Genomic DNA, 22,906 nt, shown 5'->3' on the forward strand with positions numbered 1-22,906 from the left:
GGAAATTACGACAAGCTCGCCATATAAACATTTAATCCGATAAGAGAGAGGATAAGACCAAACTTGGGTTCAAGTAATCGGCTACACCACTTGAACTGGTGCATACTCATATTCCCAAGCACACAATAACCTGAACACATCGAATATAAACATCTTTGATCAAAGTGCCATATAAGCTTGTCATTTACTTCAAAATCACCACCATATAGCTGAAAAATTGACTATACATCCTCCGTCCTAAAAATCAATTGAAGCCACTGAAGATCCCACCAACAAGAATCTGCGACATGCAAAGTCTGCAGTTATCATATCTTTAAGACCGATGAGAGGAGCAGTTTGTACACGAAAATTAGTAGAGTCAATCAACCATGGATCACACCCAACATTCACTATACATAAATTGTTATCACTGGAGCAGAAAACTAAAACAGTATGAATGAATAAAAAGCTAATAATAATATTGAGGATAAACAAGTCGTCCAAAGGCCCTCATTCCAATGTGGCATTCAAATTTCCCACATCATGCGGATGCGCCCCTAACCCGATGAGACTTCGACTGCACCCGTCCATGTGTGAGAGAGTATTTTCCCTAGTAATTGATTAAAGACTTGTAAAACCTTTTTACTTATAAACTAGTGGAAAGTCTCAATTTTTTTCTATGTGGGATTAGGAAGCTTAGTTTAGCCTTTGTTCCTTTTATCCCCTTCAAAACCATTTCAAGTGGTTCACTTTGAGCATCAATTTCTCATTTGAGCTTATAATAATATACCGTTAAAAAGATATCATGGCATATAATATATTGACGCATTTCAAGTTATTCTCAACTTCATTTATCCGTTATATATTTAAGCTTCAAGTTGAAAAAATAAAAAAAAACAATCCAAAATTGTTATTTATATATAGTTTTTCCAATAGGTTTTACTTTTGTCTTCTTATAAATAGAACATGATTTCATAGTCAATGTACATACACATATCTATTAGAATTTACTCTAAATTGTTTATTGTTCTAATATTATATTTTGCTAATTTAGGCATCAAAGTGGGATCGCGGTCTTGATCTGTATTTTATGTCACACCAAGCATCATATATATATAAGTTTTCTCAAGCATCGAAATACTATCTTACGGATTCTATTATATCGATATATATATTAAATACAACTAAATATGTCATATACGATTAAGTGATGGTAGGGTTTAACTACTAAAATAAATTAAGGATTTTAACTTTTCCTAAAGAAAACTATTGGCTTAATACATCCACTGTCCCCTGAACTTGTCTCATTTTGTCACTTCTATTTAGTGGCCAATCTATCGGCCCCTCAATTAAAAAATTGTTATACATTTGGCACCTTTTGTTCCTAGATGACATTGAGTAACCTCTCAAGGCACTTTCTGTATCCATTCCAATACACATTCTGTGCATCCTGATGTTAACTCTTCCTTCATTGCTTTCAAAACAGACATAAAAATCTAAGGGACATGAAGTATTATATTTGGTGAGTTGATAAGTTAATAAGATGCACACGATGACTCAAGGATGCTAATCGATATAATATAGGTACATAAAGAAGCACGAATTGTTACATTTATTGAATTGAGTGTGTTTATATGTCGAAGCATTATTATACATATTCTATCATATCAATATGTATTAAATATAACTGAATATGTCATGTATGATTAAGTGAGTACTAACAAAAATTAAGGGATAAGGTACTAAAATAGGCATATGGTTTTTGAAGAAGTATCAATTTAGGCTTTACATATAAAATAACACAAATATAGGTTTAACGTTTACAAAATAGTATCAATTTAGACATCGAGAACGGATTGGACACAATATTACTATTACTCCGTTAAGTTCTGATTTCTCCCTCCATGTACAATTGACAGAACTTAACTTGTTCCGTTTTTTATATCTAAATTGGTACCATTTTTTAAACTGTAAATCTAAATTGATGTTATTTTATCCCTAGAGTCTAAATTAATAATACTCCAAAAATCATAGGACTGTTTTGGGGGTACCTTGTCCCAAAACGAAGGATTTTAACTTTTTACTTACTAAAGAAAATAATGTAATAAACTAGCATTTACCCAATAAAGTTCCGATGAGAATGGTATCCTCTCCATTAGGTGTTATATAAAATGGGAAATGTCCCACCAAACCTATTACCAAACAAACGCTCCTAAAAGTTAGAGAGAGAGAGAGTTGTGTATGATATTGTCCGAATGTCTAAATTAAACCCCTTTCTTCCTGCCCAATTCTTCACTCTCTCCTTCCTCAGCCTCCTCTTCCTCTCCGCCGGCGAAAACCATGACTTCGTCAGAAGCATGGACAAGAAAATCTTGGGTCTAAAGAAAGAAAAGCTAAGCCATTTCAAATTATACTGGCATGACATCGTAACAGGCGCTAAACCCAGCGCCGTCATGGTGGTTCCGCCGTCGAACACATCAACAACAGCTTTTGGTATGGTGAGGATGATCGACAATCCGTTGACTATGGGCCCGGAAATGAGCTCAAAATTGGTCGGAAAAGCTCAAGGATTTTACGCACAGGCAGCACAAGATGAGATCGGCTTGTTAATGGCCATGAATTTTGCCTTTTCTGAAGGTAAATATAATGGTAGCACTCTTACTGTTCTTGGTCGGAACACGGTGTTTTCAAAGGTCAGAGAAATGCCGGTGATCGGAGGAAGTGGACTTTTCCGGTTTGCCAGAGGTTATGTTCAGGCAACCACTCATAAGTTTGATTTAACTACAGGAGATGCTACTGTTGAGTATAATATTTATGTGTTGCATTATTGAGTTCCTTTTTTTTGGCCTTTCTTTTTCTAATGTTTTTAATTTCCAAATAATTTATGTTTTTCATGTGGTGATGAGTCATTGTTTGGGCTCTTCATGGTGATGATTATTTATTAGTTTAAGCTTTTTTTTTTTTTGAGTTTAAGCTTTATTTATTTATGTTATTTTCTTACAAAATTAATAAAGAAAAAAATTTGTTTAGTTTTTTTTATTTATATACAAATTAAAATAATATATATGATAGGTAATTTATTTTTTGAAGAGGATGGGTAATTTATTAGTCCTCGTATAAAGCAATTTTATTAGCCCTAATTTAGTTTATTATAAATATTAAAATGATACGAAGATATAAAAGTATCATGATGTGAATACATTATTAGGTTAACTATATGATTTGTAAATATAGTGTGTATATGTGCTATGATTTTGTTTTAATTGAATAGACGTAGATGCAAGTTCCAGAGAGTTTAAAGTCGTTTATGTGTTCAAGATGGTTTTGTTAAAAAAAGATTCAAGTAGAAATTGTGATCGAAATTCTTGTAGCATGCATTGGATTGACCTTTAATATAATATAAAGGAACTTCAGCAAACGCATAAGCCGTAGTGAAGAAATGATGTGATTTTATTATTTGCTTTGTCGGCTATTTGTACAGATAGGGAATGGAAATAATAATTACAACCGTAAGTCTTTATTTGAGGGACATAGAGTGGTTGAGAAGGGTCTCTATGTGTCGATGTTCCCCAGACTCCTAGCTTGTCTTTGTCATGGTGATGCTTTGTTGCGCATTATAGGGTTGGCCCATAGGGATTATCGCCACATTGCTTTCCTTAAAAGTCCCTAGGCGCAAGAGGCTCCATTCCAAGTTGGTCTGGAGCCGAGGAGTTACGCTCACAGGCCAATCCAATCTTAGTTGGGATGATAATATTGGTCCTGTTTCTAGGTGAGGGAGCTTAGAAGTTCAACTCTTCTTTGGCCAAACGACTTTTTGGGTAGTCTTCCTAGATAGCATGATCGTGCTTGATGATGCTTATGGCATTTGTTCCCTGTAATAGTGTCTTATATTTATTTGGTGTTGGGAGTTTAGGAAAATAGCGTACCTTAGTCATGTATTGGTCGGGCTCTAGTGATATCCTGACGTGGTGGCTAGTAGTGAATAGATGGCGTGCCCGATCATAAGATTCATGAGCTTGTCGATGCAGGCGAGCAGGTAGGAGTTTTTTTTGTTCGGCTTGCATGCATTGCTTCACCTTCGTGAGGGAAGGGATCCTTGTTGAAGTCCATGTTTCTTTGTGCTCTATAAGCCAAACGGACTCCCGTGCTCTGATCAACTTTGCCTTATTTTTCTCTACCTCGACCAGCTCGGCCTCCATTGGCTTCATTTCGAGTGAAGCCATATATGTTTGTAGGGCTTCTGATTGGTCTCCCTGTGGGGATTTTCCATGCGAGGTGCCAAATGGACAAGGCACTACATAAATCTGACAACAATGGTCGTCCAATTACCACATTAAATTCTTTGAACACACTTCCAAATAAGGGGATTGAGTGTCTGTTGATTCCTATTAGGGCGCTGCCGCGGGAACCAACTTTCCCGGCTCGAGGCAAAGTGCATTGTAGGCTTTCTTTGTGATTGTTGGCTGAGCTCCAAATGTCTACCAACACCCTGCGGATCTTGAAGTTCTCGATCTGGATTTCAATCACCAGCATATCGGCATACGATATCATAAGGGTACGCCTCAATCCATCGAACGAGAAGTATGATGTTAGTGTATCCAACTTCTTGTTCTTGGTGGACCTTCTTTTGGATGATGCCCTTAGACCCGGACCTTCAAAGATGATGTTGATGATGCCTCGTGGTACTTTATCCTTCCTTTGGCTTTCCTCGGATGTTGAACCTCGCCTCACCTTTTTCAGGAAATGGTTTAGCTTTCCTTGAGTCGCCAATTTTCCAGTTCGGTGATGAGTTGCATGCATTATTATGTATCATGTCCTTCACTTTTATAGAAGTTGCAGAATGCGCCATTGTTACGGGAGCATGATTTCTTCATTTTCGGAGGGTAGGTGATGTTGGTCCCTTGTAAGGTTGCAAGTATAGTTCCAAGGGGGGGTTAGGAACTATTTAAACTTTTTCGCAATTAGGGCAGACTTCTTTTTCTAAGGAAAAAGGTTTTAACAGCGGCGCTGAGTAAACAGCAAGATACTGGCTTAGTCAACTGGTGACTAGGTCAGTTTCTTAGCTTGAGTCAGGAGATAGCACTTAGAGTCTATTCCTGAGCTCAGACGTTTAACGCGCACAACTCAACTTGACCTCTTTACTTGGTCAGTTTTTGGTTATTTTAAGCAAGCAATATAAATAAGGAGTTAAAGGTAAGAAATACTTTACTCAGCAGATTTATCCAGGTTCAGCTTCTTCTAAGCCTACGTCCTGTCCCCGGAACACGTTTCGAGATTTCGAATCCTCTACTGAGCTCTTTAAAGGTAGAGCCTCAAACCTTTTACAATCTTAGCAACTGAGTATAACAAGAGTACCTTCCTCTATACCACTACTCAATCCTAATCTCTCGCTGAGTACTATAACCGAGTACTCAGCCTCTCCTTTCTATCTTCTAGAAATGATAAGTGTTTGTCCTATACAACGATTTGCTAAGACACTTTAGACGATTGAAATAATCACTCTAGACTTTTACACAGATATAAGAATTGTAGTGTAAGATTTGCTTTGCTTCTTTGCTTGCAGAACTTGTGTAGAAATTTGGTCAGCGTAATGGATTGATCAAGTTCTGTTTGAATGAAGCTTCTGATGGCACTATTTATAGAGACGTCTGGGCATCGGTCATTTCGAATTTCGAAATAACCGTTGGAGGGAAACGGCTACCTGTCGTTGTCATCCTGACTTGCTCAGAGCTCTCGGCCAATCAGAATTGTGTATCTTCTGTCCTCGGTCAGCTCAGCAGACTGTCTCTCCTTTTATGGTAAAGTCAACTGGACAGCATACTGTGTCGTCTGAACTTTACCCAAAGTAGAAATACTTTGTCTGGAGGTTTTCATTAGCCAGCTGCTGTCTTGTACGCTTTGTCGAGACTACTTAGCAGCTTCATCTTGAAGTTGTTCCCGAAGGTCTTCTAGATCCTTCTCTTGCTGAGTTGTGTTTTGTCCAAAGCGACAACGTTTTAACAAACGCAGGCCGAGTTATACTGAGTTGTTTGACTTGGGCCTTGACTTCCGTATTGGGCTTGGGCCTTTTAATTCTTGTGTCTTATAAACAATTTAACTCAACATTGAACAAACACATTAGTAGAATAAATCAAAGCATTTAAACTTAGTGTGTTTAGAATATGTATTTCAATTATACTTAAACAATTTTGTCAAATCAAAATTATGTGGAAAGGTGTTTCAACAAACTCTCCCATTTTGATGTTGGCAAAACTATTCAGCGAGGAACTCAGTATTGAGCTCCCCCATGATAGTTGACCTATTATACTTAGCAAACTCCCCCGTAAGGGTTGAGCTACTGACTTAGTTTTACTCTAAACATTTAAAGGTTTAATTGAGTAAGTCTAAGGTCGGTTTTTAGATATAGGTCAGCTTATTAAACATATTCTATTTACTCAGTATAAAGCGGAAGGTTTAATCATATAGAGTGCGCTGAGTAATTTGTTGTTCAATGGATTCTTAACAAACAATGTTTTATAAGCACATAGGACAATGTCAAACATGTTATCAGCATTTGATTCAGTCAATAAGATCTATAAGTATAAAACATAGCTGATTTAATTGAAGATACGTAATGACTCAGTACACAGTAACATATATTAACATATATCATAACTCAGGAATAAGAATAAAAGATGCAGATATGATATATTGATAGTAGTCAGTGTTTACACAACAAAACTTATAGATAAGGCATATAGATTTCAGGAGACTTAGTCTATACTGAGCTAGCCTATCTATTTCTTTTTCTTGTGTTGAGACTGACTTCGCTCATGCTGAGCTCTAGCTGCTTGTTCTTTCTCCCCCGTTTTGTCAGCATCAGGAGGAGGAAGTCTGAAGGCATCAGTTAAGACAGCTCGAGTCAGTTCTTGGGACAGCGCCTTAAGTTTCTCAGCGCTTTCATTGACGCCGTCAAAAATTGCAATTCCATCAGTGGATACCTCTTCGGGTATGTTGAGTTCAGCAACACTGATCATGTTGACGTTAAACGCCTGAGCTTTGCCTTGCCAGATGAGTGCTTCAGTAAGACCAGCAAAGACTTGGTGAAAGGTCTTTAAAAGGGCGGTGTCATAATACTGACGTTGAATATTGGTATGACGAATGTGGTTGAAGGTTTGGCGTGTGATAGACAGCATCTCATTCTGTTTCATTGCGTCAGTATCCATCTCTTGCTTATTCAGATTTAGCAAGCGAATAGCCTCACCAATTTGCTCCACTGAGCACTGATTGTAAGAAACCATTTGCTCATTTGTCTTGAGTTGCTCGGTGTGAAGCTGAGCAAAGAGCATCTTGATTTCAGATGAAGTGGCATAGTCGGTGTTCACAGCTGACAATTTCTGAACTTGTTGTTGTAAAGAGTTCTGATAGGGGTCAAAAACCCCTATCTTTGGGTACGGTTTTTGGACGGGTTTTAGCATTATTTAGTTAATAAGCGAGCATTTCTCGCATTTAAATGCTTTTGTGTGAGTTAGTTAGGAATTGGAAACGTTTTATTTATTTTTCATTGTTTAGGCTCGTTTTATGACCAATCTAGGCAATTACGGCCAAAATAGCATGCATAGTATAATTCCATTATCTTTTGAAGCTAATTGGTCCGTCAAAAGTCGCACCAAACGAAGCGTTTGCTCAAAATAAGCGATTGACGGATCAATTTAGCCTTTGGACTAATGTTATATGGAGTTTCTGTACGTGCGCAGGTGTAAGTTCGGGCGAAAAAGGGCATCGACGGCATTCGGCAAGCATCAATGGTATGCCGGGCGAAAATGCTCGACAAGCGGGCCTCCGTAGGCCATGCCTGCTCGCCGAGCAGGCCCCTGGAGGCCTACTCGCCGAGCAGGCCGCCAGAGGCCTGCTCGGGCGAGCAGGATGCCTGCTCACCGAGCAGGCCGCCAGGCGCCTGCTCGGGCGAGCAGGGCGCTGCTCGTCGCGAGTAGCCCTGCTCGCCGAGCAGCTCGCCCTGCTCGGCGAGCAGACCTGCGGGAATTGGTCAAAAAGACCAATTCCGCCCCCACGAAGCCACGATGGACCCCACGACTTCCTACACCAATAAGGACACGAAAATAGGTCAAAAAAAGGGCCGAGCCACGCCTATAAATAGAGTTTTTCCAATGTAATTTAGACATCTTTTATCTTTGTAATTTTCTTAGTTTTTCCTCTTGAGAAATCCTCTCCACCTCCTCCATATCCTTCAAACCTCCATTGAAGACACCTCCGAAGCTCCGTTCACCGAGGATTGCTCAAGCTCCATCCTTAAGTCCTAGAAAGACGCCTGCATTGGTAGACAGGTTCCCTGAAAGGGATTTTTCTTCTTTTACATTCTGTCTAGCATCTGATACATGTTATGAATTCTAGGCTTATTGTAACTTCGTGACAATATTTTCCATCTTTGATATATATTATAGTTCTTGTTCATTCAATTGTTTTAATGCTTTAATCTTTGTCTTACGCTTTGTCTGATTGGTTTAACTCATTCGATAATCCCAAAATCAAGTTGGCACATATTGCGAGCTGAATCTGACCTAGTCAGTGCCTATAGGATTGATGACCCTATAGAAGATTAAGCCCAAATTGCTGAGCCTTAGAGCTAGTTTCGGCCTTACAAGGGAATCACGAACTAGGAACTTTAGGAGGATAGGTCGGGTTAATCGCCTCGGACACAAGTGACTTAGGTTTTAATTCAATTGCTTAAACAATCTATTTTCATTATCATCGTATCCCTTCATGTTCCTTCGGATAATTGCAGTGGTAAGAGATCACTTAGGAGTAGTTTAACTTAATTAGGGGTAGAGTAACTTAATTAGGCGTAGAATAACTTAGTTAGAACCAGATAACTTAGCTAGGAATAGTATAATTCAACCTAGGAGTAGATTAATTTAGCAAAACCAACTCTAAACCCCCCTGAGCCTAGATAACATCTGAAACCAAGTAACTCGATACTTGCAGAAATAAATCCTGTGGACGATAACCTGAACTTAACCAGAAATTTATTACTTGATAACGACGGGGTACACTTATCCCTTAGTGAGTTCTCATCTCTAACTTAGGTGAGGGCGCATCAAGTTCAAGTGTTGCACAGTTGTCAGCTGGATCTTAGCCAACTTGGCGATTGAATCCTGCTTAGCTTGCTGTGCTTGAAAAGAAATGATGACGTTCAGCAAGTCCTTGAGTCCCTTAACTTCGTTGAGAAGCTGAGTGACCTGGGAGAGCTGAGTAGTCTCAATAGATGAAGACCCAGCAGCAGGAGGAGTGGAATGTTGAAGGTCTCTGATCAACGCTTGCACTGAGTCAATGAGCTTTTTGCCGGACTCAGTTGCATTCAGATAGCTTTGTGAGCCTTCAGGGACATCAGTGTGACCAGAAGGAAGAGGAGTGAAAGGAGTGAACTGGTCAGTGACTGGAATAGCATTTTCAATCTGCTCTTGAGTTTGAGGTATAGTTGATTGATCGGTAGAGAGTTGAGTTGGAGAAGTGGTAATCCGAATACTGTCTGTGCTGACGGCAGAAGTGTGTGGAGTCAGCACCATGCTTGAAGAAATAGCATTCACAGTAATCGGCTCAACCTGACTGGTTGAGGTGGCGGAAGCATTTTGGTCGGTATGTTCCTGTTGAGAAGAAACAGAGGCTTGCTTTTCTAATGACTCCGATACAGTAGAGGTTGGTTGGCGTTTGAAAAATTTGAGCTTTACTGAGGATGGGTCCTTGGTTGTCTTTGAAATGACAAAGTCAGGAAGAGTTGGTGGTGGCACAAGAGGTTCACTGACAGGCTTCTCACTGGCCTTAACCAACTTTCTTCTTCTACGAGGTGGAGTGACAGTTTGACTAGGATCTCCTGAGTAAGAAGGAGAAGATTCGTGTTGCGCATCATGAGGCTGGTCAGCTTGTTCTTGGACTGGATCAACATTGTGTTGATCAAGTACTTGGTCATCTCCAGCAGCAACCCCAGTATTGGCCTGCTCAGTCTTATGTTCACTGGCTGTCACCTCAGAGTCCTCAGCGTCATCCTGACCGCTGGCCTCTTCTTCTTCTTCTTCTGTACTGTCACCATCAAGTTCTTCCTCAACTTGTGAGATGAAGTGATCATCCAGTTGTACCTCATGTTCTTCAGACTCAGCTACACTACCTTGACATTGGGTGAAGTGAGAGTCACCCGATACTACAAAGTCTGTAGGTATGGCGTTGAGTGGAGTCAGTGTAGAAGGTTTCTGCTTCTTCTGAGGTTGCTCAGCAGTTTCCTCAGTTCCAGGCTCACCTTGCCTGCTTCGTTTCTCAGCTGACTTACCAGCTGACTTCTGTCTTTTTGCTGGAGACTCAACATTTTTGGAAGGAGTCTCAGCAGTTTTTCTTTTGCGAGAAGCTGGGGCCTTAGTCCTTCGCCCTTTCTTTGGCTCAGCAGTTCCCTCAGCTAGTCCAGCAGCAGCAGCAGCTTTACCTTTCTTCAAAGGCTGTCCAAATTTTAATGCTCTCAGCGAGGCAGCTGTTATCTCAGATCCTCGAGTCTTCTCCTCACCTTCGAGATCAACTTTATGGTCAATGAGGATTCTGGTGATGATTGATCCTAGCCTCAGCGTACCAAAGCTGCGTAGGAAGCCAGCGACAAGAAAGACTGGCATATTGATCGGTGTGTACGTCAGCATATGCCATATAAAGCATTGCTCGAAGTTTGTTGCTGATGTAGTGCAGTTGATCTTCGGGTAGATGAAGTAGGTCAGCAAGTAATGAGCCATCTTCTGGTGCTGACCCATAGAGGAAGCTGAGACTTCTCTTGAGTGACCCTCAGGTTTACAGAAGTTGGTTGCATACCCAGTTCCATCCTGATCTCCAGATCTCCTCAGCCTTGCTCCCTCAGTTTTTAATTTGAGCAGATTTCCTAAGTAGAGAGGGTTGATGAAGATGGTTTTCTGTTTCACCACTGTACACAGATAGTCAGTGTTGTCATTTGCAACGCGGAGATTATGGTAAAACTCCCTTACCAGGTCAGGGTAGGTGTCATCCCTAACCGAAAACAGCTCCGTCCAGCCATTTTGTGAAATCCACTCACAGAAGGGTTGTTTGTTTTGTACGAAGTTTTCTGATACCCATCTTGAGGGCTCAACTTTCCATTCGCGGACGTTCTCAAAGACCTTGGAGTAGGTCCTGACTTTTACAGGCTTTCCCTGACCAGAGGTTTGGCCAGCTTGTCCTTTGCTCGGCGAGGTTACTTTGGTAGGTTTCGGCACAGAGGTTTGCCTGGAAGTGTCATCGGAGCTGGGCTTAGAGTGGCCAGCACCGGAGATGTTGTAGGAACCCTTAGTCATTGTTGAGGATGGGAAAGCTTAGAGGGATTTTTAGAGAGAAAGAATTTCTTTGCCAGAGTATTCGATAAGCGTAAAGAATAAAAATGGGGAATTACCCATTATTTATAGAGGTGAGAAATGGATATTATCGAATCCATGTGTCAGTTTTGCCTCGGGATTGTGAACCGACAATAATCTTGGCATTTATGACACATTCGGCGTGTACGTCATCCTAGGTGGCTATACGCGTGCTTTTGCAATGATTCTAACGGATATAACACTCAGCGTTTAGAATACTAATCGTTTGATATTCTGAGTGGTCAGTATTGCATAATGGGATGATTTCTAAGTTTAAGTTTAAACTAACTTACTCAGTGTGCAAGTTTACTCAGTATTTGCTGTTTAAATGAGTATATAGCAAAAACAATCATTCAGCATAGTAATTCACTCAGCATGCATATTCATTTAGTTCAGGAATTTACTGAAGAGGATTAAACATACCAATAGCTTCTCTCAGTATGCTGAACTGCTCATGAGCCAGTGGCTTCGTGAAGATATCCGCAAGCTGTTCGTCCGTTGGGACAAAGGTCAGCTTGATCTCACCTTTGAGTACATGGTCTCTAATGAAGTGATGTCTGATGCTGACATGCTTCATTCTGCTGTGTTGAATTGGGTTCTTTGAAAGATCAATTGCACTTTTGTTGTCATATTTGACTTCAATTGTCTTTGTTTGAACACCATAGTCTTCGAGCTGTTACTTAATCCATAGGACTTGAGCAACACAATGACCAGCAGCAATGTACTCAGCTTCAGTGGTGGACAAGGCTACTGACGTCTGCTTTTTGCTGAACCAGGATACAAGACAGCCTCCTAAGAAGTGACATCCTCCAGAGGTGCTTTTACGTTCCAGCTTATCCCGTCCATAGTCAGCGTCAGTGTATCCAATAAGTGTGAAATCATGAGTATTGGGATACCATAAACCTGTGTTCACTGAGCTTTGCAAATATCTAAGGATTCTTTTTTTAGCAATGTAATGAGATTCCTTAGGGTTAGATTGATATCTAGCACAGTAGCATACTGAAAACTGAATGTTCGGTCTACTGGCTGTTAAGTAAAGTAGAGAGCCTATCATACCTCGATATAATTTGCTTTCTACTAACTTACCATTCTCGTCAGCGCAGAGGACAGTGTCAGTGCCCATAGGAGTGGATATTGGCTTGCAATTCTCCAAGTCATATTTCTTTAATATCTCCTTGGCATATTTGGCTTGACTGATGAAGATGCCATTCTTTCCTTGTTTAATTTGAAGACCGAGGAAGAAGTTGAGTTCTCCCATCATGGACATTTCAAACTCAGTCTGCATTTGTTTGCTAAACTCCTTGCACATTGATTCGTTAGTTGCACCAAATATTATATCATCAACATAAATTTGGGCCAGCAGGGTATCTTTACCCTTTCTCTTAATGAATAAGGTTGTATCAGCTTTACCCCTGACGTAATTTCTAGTCAGCATGAAACTGGTCAGCCTCTCATACCAAGCACGTGGTGCTTGCTTGAGGCCGTACAGAGCCTTTTTGAGTTTATAAATGTGGTTAGGGAATTTATGATCCTCAAAACCAGGAGGTTGATTAACATAAACCTCATCGTTTATAACTCCATTAAGAAATGCACTTTTGACATCCATTTGGAATAATTTAAAGTTCAAGTAAGATGCATATGCACATAGAATCCTAATTGCCTCTAGCCTTGCCACTGGGGCAAAGGTCTCACCGTAGTCAATACCTTCTTGCTGACTATAGCCCTGAGCTACAAGCCTTGCTTTGTTCCTGACTACATTTCCTTGTTCATCCATCTTGTTCCTGAAGACCCATCTTGTTCCAATGGTCTTTTGACTCTTTGGATGAGGCACTAGCTCCCATACATCGTTTCTTCTAAATTGATTGAGCTCCTCTTGCATTGCGTTCATCCAGAATTCATCGTATCAGCTTCAGCGAAATTCTTCGGTTCTTGAACTGAGATGAAAGCAACATTGCTGAGGTACTTCCTGAGTTGATTCCTCGTCATCAGGGTATTCCCAGCAGAATCAAGGATTGCACTTTCTGAGTGCCCTCTTGGGATCCTTATCTCTTTAGGTAGATTCATGTCTTGTGCTGTCTGTGTTTCAACAATCTCTGCAGAAGTAGATGGGTCAGTAAAAGTAATCTTAGGTTCACTCTTACTCTTGGTCAGCCTTTTCGTGAATGACTCAGTAGCTGGATCTTGGTCAGCGGTTACTGAGTGTGGATCATCTTCGGCCAACGGCTGGTATCTACCTGCAGGGTTAGTTTCGTCGAACTCTACATGTACTGACTCTTCTAAAACTTGAGTTCGCTTATTAAAAACTCTGTATGCTTTGCTGTTTGTTGAGTAGCCCAAAAAGATAGCCTCATCAGCTTTTGAATCAAACTTTGCTAAGCTATCTTTGGTATTTAAAATAAAACATCTACAGCCAAAGGCACGAAAGTATCCAATATTGGGCTTTCGTCCTTTCCAAAGTTCATAGGGGGTTTTCTTTAATATAGGTCTAACTAGAGCTCTATTAAGAATATAGCATGCTGTGTTAACAGCCTCTCCCCAAAAATACTTTGGAAGCCTATGCTCATCCAGCATTGTCCTGGCTATTTCAACCAGAGTTCTGTTCTTCCTTTTTACAACCCCATTTTGCTGAGGTGTTCTAGGAGCAGAAAAATTGTGGTCAATGCTGCTGGCTTCACAGAATTCAACAAACTTTTGGTTTTTGAATTCTCCACCATTATCACTACGGATGTGAGCTAATTTTAGGTCTTTTTCATTTTCAATTTTTCTAACCAAATTTGAAAATGTCTCAAAGGTTTCATCCTTGCTAGTCAGCAAGATGACCCACGTATACCGAGAGAAGTCATCTACAATGACCAAGGAAAATCTTCTTCCACCCAGACTCAGCGGCTGGACTGGACCAAAGAGATCCAAGTGTAGTAACTCTAACGGACGCTTAGTTGAGACAATATTTTTGCTGTGAAAAGATTGTTTGGTTTGTTTTCCAGCTTGGCAAGCGTGGCATAATTGATCTTTTTCAAATTTAAGTTCGGGCAGACCCTCAACCAATTGCTTTCTTGCTAATTTGGCCAGGAGGTCCATGCTTACATGACCAAGTCTCCTGTGCCATAGCCAGGAATTTTCTTCCTTTGATACTAAGCACACAGTTTTTTAAAACTTTTTCTCTAAGTCTAGCATAAAGACATTATCTATGCGAGGGGAAGTCAAGATTAACTCATTTGTTTTACCCTCGTATATTTTACATCCAGTAGCATCAAATATAACTTTTCTCCCATTGTCACATAGCTGAGCTATGCTGAGTAAGTTATATTTGAGTCCGCTGACTAGGGAGACAGATTCAATAGTAGGATTACCTCTGATGGTTCCTGACCCTACTATCTTACCCTTCTTGTTGTCTCCAAAACTTACGCTCCCTCATCGTTTACGCTCAAACGTGATGAACTGAGTTTCATCACCCGTCATATGCCTTGAGCATGCGCTGTCAATATACCACATCTTTGACTTCTCAGCACATCTCAGGCTTACCTGCATTGTAACTAGTTACTTTTAGGTACCCAATTCTTTTTGGGTCCTTGCTTGTTAGGTGCAACAGGTAAAGCATCATATTTTATTTTATGGCGGCATACATGGACAGTATGGCCATTCTTTCCACAGAAGTCACAACTGACCTTCTGTTTAGGATGTTTCACTGACTTGTCAGCACCCCAGTGCTGAGCGTGCCAGCACACCTTAGTGGTGTGTCCTTTCTTCCCACAAAAGTCACACTGGACTTTTCGCTGGGGATTCCATCTCTGCTTAGTACCTTGGTACTGAGTTCTCAGAGGAATATTTCTTTTATTTGGAACCTTTAGTTGGTTCTGGATAGTTGTGACGTCCTTTCTCAGTTTCAATGAAACTGATTGGACTTCAGAGACAGACTCATGTATGATTTTCATATTATCATGCAGAGTTGAATTGTCCTGAAGAAGGAATCTGAGGTCACTCAGTTTGACCTCTTCCACTTCGTCACAGCGCCTGCTGAGTGCTCTAACTTTCTTATTACACTTCTTGACAAGTGTGTAGAGATCACTCAGGGCATTAACCATATCGTTTCTGAGCTGGGGAAGAGTAATTACCTCATTTGATTGCTCCTCGTCATCTGATGCGATGGATAGGTCAGCATGCTCAGAGATGCATGGCTCAGCAAGTTCGTCAGCCATGAAGCATATCTTCGCTGACTCGGTGGCCTCAGTTTCTATGGATGAAGACTCATCACTGTCACTCCATGTAGCCACCATTGCCTTTTTGCCACTCTTCTTGTCTTTCCTCAATGTGGGGCAGCTTGACTTAATATGGCCGGTTTGATGGCACTCAAAGCATGTAATGGGCTTTGAGCTGTCCTTTTTGTATTTGCTGTCGCTTGAGTCAGCTTTATACTTATCAAACTTTCTGTAAGGCTTCTTAGAGTATTTGTCATTTTTCCTGAATAGCCTTTTCATCTTCCTTATGAACATAGCCATCTCCTCATCATCAGTTGAGCTCCCGTCAGTGGAGTCAGCTTTCATGACAAGGGATTTCTGCTTCTTGTCTTCAGATTTTTCCTTCACCTCGAAGTTCTTCATAGATATCTCATGGGTCAGCAATGAACCGATGAGTTTGTCATATTTGTAGGTGGTTAAATCCCGAGCTTCCTCAACTGCTGTCTTCTTTGCTTGCCAATCTTTAGGAAGACTCCTGAGTATCTTTTTTACTTGTTCTTCCTCAGTGAAGATTTTTCCAAGTCTCTTGAGCTCATTAATGATGTTGGTGAACCTTGCATTCATGTCTGAGATGCCCTCATCATTGTTCATCTCGAACAGCTCGTACAATCTCATCTGCTGATTCACCTTGGACTCTTTTACTTTATTTGTTCCCTCGTAGGTGACTTCCAGCTTTTTCCAGATATCTTGTGCCGACTCACAACCTGAGATTTTATTATATTCTGCAGCATCGAGCGCACAGTGAAGCATATTGATAGCCGAAGCATGGTTTTGGAGCTTCTTAAGATCATCCTCTGTCCATTTGACCTCAGCTTTTACAACTGTTTGGCCAGCCACAAAATCGACAGGTTCAAATGGGCCTTGGACTATAGATAGCCAGGCACTCATGTTTGTAGCCTGAATGAAATTTTTCCTCCTATTCTTCCAGAAGGTATAGTTTGACCCGAAGAATAGGGGAGGCCTAGTAATGGACAGCCCCTCAGGCAATATCTGAGTTGTTTGGTTTCCAGGGAGAAACCGAGTGCTGTTTTCGCCCATGGTAGGGATCAGCTCAAGGTTGTTAGACCTTTTACAGTGAGCTTTTAAGCTCTGATACCACTTGTTGGTCCCTTGTAAGGTTGTAAGTATAGTTCCAAGGGGGGGGTTAGGAACTATTTAAACTTTTTCGCAATTAGGGCAGACTTCTTTTTCTAAGGAAAAAGGTTTTAACAGCGGCGCTGAGTAAACAACAAGATACTGGCTTAGTCAACTGGTGACTAGGTCAGTTTCTTAGCTTGAGTCAGGAGATAGCACTTAGAGTCTATTCCTGAGCTCAGACGTTTAACGCGCACAACTCAACTTGACCTCTTTACTTGGTCAGTTTTTGGTTATTTTAAGCAAGCAATATAAATAAGGAGTTAAAGGTAAGAAATACTTTACTCAGCAGATTTATCCAGGTCCGGCTTCTTCTAAGCCTACGTCCTGTCCCCGGAACACGTTCCGAGATTTCAAATCCTCTACTGAGCTCTTTAAAGGTAGAGCCTCAAACCTTTTACAATCTTAGCAACTGAGTATAACAAGAGTACCTTCCTCTATACCTCTACTCAATCCTAATCTCTCGCTGAGTACTATAACCGAGTACTCAGCCTCTCCTTTCTATCTTCTAGAAATGATAAGTGTTTGTCCTATACAACGAGTTGCTAAGACACTTTAGACGATTGAAATAATCACTCTAGACTTTTACACAGATATAAGAATTGTAGTGTAAGATTTGCTTTGCTTCTTTGCTTGCAGAACTTGTGTAGAAATTTGGTCAGCGTAATGGCTTGATCAAGTTCTGTTTGAATGAAGCTTCTGATGGCACTATTTATAGAGACGTCTGGGCATCGGTCATTTCGAATTTCGAAATAACCGTTGGAGGGAAACGGCTACCTGTCGTTGTCATCCTGACTTGCTCAGAGCTCCCGACCAATCAGAATTGTGTATCTTCTATCCTCGGTCAGCTCAGCAGACTGTCTCTCCTTTTATGGTAAAGTCAACTGGACAGCATACTGTGTCGTTTGAACTTTACCCAAAGTAGAAATACTTTGTCTGGAGGTTTTCATTAGCCAGCTGCTATCTTGTACGCTTTGTCGAGACTACTCAGCAGCTTCATCTTGAAGTTGTTCCCGAAGGTCTTCTAGATCCTTCTCTTGCTGAGTTGCGTTTTGTCCAAAGCGACAACGTTTTAACAAACGCGGGCCGAGTTGTACTGAGTTGTTTGACTTGGGCCTTGACTTCCGTATTGGGCTTGGGCCTTTTAATTCTTGTGTCTTATAAACAATTTAACTCAACATTGAACAAACACATTAGTAGAATAAATCAAAGCATTTAAACTTAGTGTGTTTAGAATATGTATTTCAATTATACTTAAACAATTTTGTCAAATCAAAATTATGTGGAAAGGTATTTCAACAGGTGATGGGTGCCCTATGATATCGATCGGTTTCGGTTAACCGGGTTTTTGTAATAAGAAAAATGTAATCGTAACTACTAATCATTATTTTTTTAAAATTAAAAACCGTACATTAGTCTATCGGTTTCGGTTAACCTTATTTTCGATTAGTTTTTCAGTCATTTGGATTTTTGGATTTTTATGTGCACCCCTAAACAAAACCCCTACCATATCAACTATCAATTCAATACCCCCAGTCAATAATCGAAACCTCCAACAAATCAATTATCAATTCAAAACCCCTCAAATCTCAATTATAACCAAACACCTAACATATCAATTATCAATCGAATTAAAAAAACCTTGTAGTCATAAATCAAAACCTCTACAAATTAATTATCAATTTACAAAATCTCAATTAAAATTTAGCAATATCAATTTTAAAAACCCTAAAATCAAATTAACAATCCAAAAAAACTCAATTACCTACCTCACCTGCAGTATCTCCTCCCCTCTCTCTAAAGATCCGACAACGTCTCTCCTCCTCTTATCTCTCTCAGACTTCTTGTTGAAACACTTTTCCACATGATTTTGATTTGACAAAATTATTTAAAGTATATTTAAATTCCAATGATAAAATATTCCAGCACATTAAATTTAAATGTTTTGATTTTATAATACTAATGTGTTTGTTCAATGTTGAGTTAATTGATTTATAAGAATTAAAAGCATTAAAAGATCAAGGCCCAAAAGCCCACAAAAGAAGGTCAAAGCCCAGTCAACATTCACAAGCCTTGCGGCCCAGCAGGACAAAGCTCAGCCCAGCGAAAGGAAGAATCGAGAAGGAATTTCTCAATTGCTTCATACCGAAGCTGCTGAGTCAAGCAGACAAGGAAGTCAGGTCAGCAGCTGACTTGAACAACTTGGAGACAAAATCTTTCCACTTAAGGAAATATTCAGAAAAAGCAGAAAGCTGTCTGGAAGACTTTTCCGTAAATATGGAGACACTCTGACGAGCCTGAGCAAAAACAACTGATCCCTGATGAAGACAGAAGATACAACGTTCTTATTCGCCGAAGACACTGAGCACTGACCGAGCGAAAGCGACAGGAAGCCGTTTCCCTCCAACGGTTATTTTGAAATTCGAAATGACTGAGGTCTCAACTGTCACTATAAATAGGCCTCTCAAATGCTTCATTTGATGTAGATCTTCACCATGTCGAAACGCTGACCAAATAGCAACTCGAAGTTCTGTCTTGAAAAGCAAAGCAATTCTTACACCAATTCTTATTTTTGTGTAAAAGCCTAGAGTAAATTATTCATCTAAAGTGTTCTTCATTTTGTTAGAACAAACACTTTATCATTTCTAGATATTAGAAAGGAGAAGCTGAGTTGCTCGGTTATAGCACTCAGCAGTAGATATAGTATTGAGTAGAAGAATAGAGAAAGGTACTCTTGTATACTCAGTAGCTATTGTAAAAGGTTTGTGCTCTACCTTAAAGAGCTCAGTAGTGGATTCAAAAAGCTCGAAAGAATTTCAGGGACTGGACGTAGGTAAGGAGGCCGAACTAGGATAAGTCTACTGAGTAATATCTTTCTAACCCTTTACTCCTTTATATATTGCTTGTTGTGTATTGCCTAGTAAAATGATAAAAAGAACATATGCTGAGTTGAATGATCAGAGAGTTGAGTTCAGGAATAGACTTAAGTGCTATCTCCTGACTCACAATAGAAGCAGTTTTAGTCAGCAGTTGACTAAGCTTGCCTCTGATCTTACTCAGCATCGCTGTGCTAAAAGACTTAGTGAACGTCTTTGTTAAAAATATAAGTCAGCCTAACGTGAAAATTTTAAATAGTTTCTAACCTCCCCCCCCCCCTTGGAACTAACCTTACCACGTTACACGGGACCAACACTTCTCACTTCTCAAACAGGTATGAGAATACCCCCTAGGGTACCCAGTACCCATTACCCGTCATAACTTTTTTATATATTAATAAATATCATTGTTTTTTAAATGTAAGACATGACATTTGAACCCCCAACCTTTTGTTTTTCAACCATTGAATGATATCATTAAGCTACTTTATTCTTATTAATTAAGGTTCAATTTGTTCAATTTTTAGATAGATGATTTATTAAATTTATACTTAAATTTGTAATATTTTTGTTTTATTTATTGATTCTTAACGAGTAAGGATACCCTCGGGTACCCGTGAATTAAATGGGAAGGGTATGGGATGCAAAAAGTATACCCGTTAGGAAAATGGGACGGGTACAGATAATTAAAAAAATAAAAGGGTAAGAGTTTGGGATTGGGATTGGCATTACCCGCGGGTGCCATCTCTAATCCCAACCATGGCGAATTGGGATGGAACCAGAGTTGGACTCGCTCCTCGGGGTTTTCGGCGGACCGCAAAGTCACCCGACCATTATAATTTTAAGTGGATATCTTGTTTGAAACTAAGAACCAATAAGAGTGCTCCATTAAATTAGTCTACCCATTATCTTTAAAATGTGTTAATGAATCCACTCAAACTGTCATTCTTGGTAATCGTTAGTTACAAATGAATACTCACTTAGAAACTATAACAACAAACTAACTGAGGCTGAAAATACAGCCACCAACTCTCCTAATTCTGGTAAATTACCCGCCAAAAACTTCCTAAATAGGGGTTTTGAACCCTGGTTCTGTCAGAGGCCGCAATGGTTGGAGACCCTCCAGGCATGGCTGTTGAATATTCTTTTTTTCGCCCTTCCCATCTATTATTTTTTAACCCTAAAACAGCCCAAATCGACGTCGTTTTGGGCTGCTGAGGGTTAAAAAAATAAAGAGATGGATAGGGCGAAAATGCACTTCCCATCTCTTTATTTTTTTTTAATTCTGATTTCTTAGAGAATGACATCTAGAAATATCAATTTTAAAAACCCTAAAATCAAATTAATAATAAAAAAAACTCAATTACCTACCTCACTTGCAGTATCTCCTCCCCTCTCTCTCCAAATCGGTCTGACGACGTCTCTCAGACTTCTCACTTCACAAACTTCGTGTTGGTGGCAGAAAGAAAAAACCCAATTTGATGGGTTTTGATCTTCAAACAAGAATATGTAAAGGTTAATAAGGAATATCCCTTTTTTATTTTTTAAACAGACCCCATATAAGACAATGTCGTTTTGAGCAGGGCTGATTTAAAATAAAATAACATTAGAGGAATCCGACATGGCTGAGAGACGATCCCAACCATGGCGAATTGGTATGGAACTAGAGTTGGAATCGCTCCTAAGGGTTTTCGACGGGCCACAAAGTCGCCCGACTCTTATAATTTTAAGTGGATATCTTGTTTGAAACTAAGAACCAATAAGAATACTACATTAAATTAGTCTACCGTTATTTTTAAAATGTGTTAAGGAATCCACTCAAACAGTCATTCTCGGTAATTGTTAGTTACAAATGGATACTCATTTAGAAAATATAACAACAAACTAAGTGGGTGCGAAAATACAGCCACCAATTCTCCTAATTCTGGTAAATTATTAGAAGCATCCGATTTTCCATATCGAATGGAGGACCTCTCATATATATTTTGACACGTGTAACACGGACCCATATATATTATAAGCAGGGGTGGAGCCAGGGGGCGGGGAGGCTCGCTTGACCTTCCGGTCCCATCAAAAACCCCATAAATAGGGGTTTTGAACCCTGGCTCCGCCACAGGCCGCAATAGTTGGAGATCCTCTAAGCATGGCTACTGAAGAAGAAGAAGACATGCAGATGAGAAGGGCATTTTCGCCCTTCCCACCTATTTTTTTAACCCTAAAACAGCCCAAATCAATGTCGTTTTGGGATGTTGAATGTTAAAAAAAAAGAGATGGATAGGGTGAAAATGCCCTTCCCGTCTCTTTATTTATTTTTAATTCTGATTTGTTAGAGACAGGCATTTCTTCTCCCTTCTCATATGCCTAATGATTTTTAACTCTTTAGTTTGCTTTCTCTCTTCTTTCTATTTTGTCCATCCAAACAAAAAAAGAGAGAAAGTAAAAGGAAAATATTAAGGGGAGGGGTAATTTTTCAAATTTGTCCATTTTTATTTGGAAATTTCAATTGATCAATCAATTTTAATATCATTCAAATTTCAACTTCTAACTTCCAAGTAAGTTTTTTACTTTTGATTCTTTATTTTATTTGTAGTAGGTTTAGTTTCATGATTTAAATTAGGGATTGTTAAATTGAGGTTTTTTTTATGAGATTTCTAATTTAAGGGACTATGACTATTAATACGTTGTTTGTTTTCTTAGATATTCTTTAGTTAAGATTTCTAATTTAGGGTTTAATTTAGAATTTCTGATTTAGAGATTTCAAATTTAAAGTTTAATTTAACATTTCTAATTCAGAGATTTCTAGTTATTGTAATTTAAATTATGATTTATTTACTATGTTGGGAATTAATTTCGTTTATTTGATTTTATTTTCTTTAGAATCAAGATGCATAAATTTTTTAAAACGATTAACAATGGTCAAAATGTTAAGTGAGAAAAGACAATCTCACCAATTCCACTCTTTTCTCTCTCTCTTCTATTTTCCACTATTTCATTTGATGATTCTAGCTATTGGACTATATTATAATTGTTTCATCAATTGAAGCAATTAAAATATAAATATTTATTTTATGGCCCAATAGAAAAAAAAGGAAATGAAAGATAATTTTTAATTGTAAAAAGAAAAACTAGAAATTAATATATCCGCTATAGTTGTTAAAAAAATTAAAATTATATATATGTAGTTAGTATTGATTTATAGTATATAATATAGATAGTGAGTTAGCTACCAAAAAAAATAGATAGTGAGTTTGTGTTGGGCTGCGTAGAGAGAGCACTTCAAGTAGTTGGCAAC

The 22,906-nt window shown here is 39.3% G+C and overlaps 1 protein-coding gene across 1 annotated transcript; it reads left to right on the top strand.

The window, feature by feature from the left end:
* The first annotated feature begins 2,162 nt into the window (after window positions 1–2,162).
* LOC136216523 (dirigent protein 22-like) lies at window positions 2,163–3,008 on the top strand. The gene has a single exon (XM_066003061.1). The coding sequence runs from the start codon at window positions 2,235–2,237 to the stop codon at window positions 2,808–2,810; it is 576 nt and encodes a 191-aa protein (XP_065859133.1). The 5' UTR covers window positions 2,163–2,234; the 3' UTR covers window positions 2,811–3,008.
* Window positions 3,009–22,906: the final 19,898 nt, after the last annotated feature.

Source organism: Euphorbia lathyris, chromosome 2, assembly GCF_963576675.1.
Source record: "Euphorbia lathyris chromosome 2, ddEupLath1.1, whole genome shotgun sequence".
Taxonomy (NCBI): Eukaryota; Viridiplantae; Streptophyta; class Magnoliopsida; order Malpighiales; family Euphorbiaceae; genus Euphorbia; species Euphorbia lathyris.

What these genes read in the sequence shown, in the direction of transcription:
- LOC136216523 (XM_066003061.1), top strand. Translation starts at nt 2,235, where the DNA reads ATGTCTAAATTAAACCCCTTTCTTCCTGCCCAATTCTTCACTCTCTCC.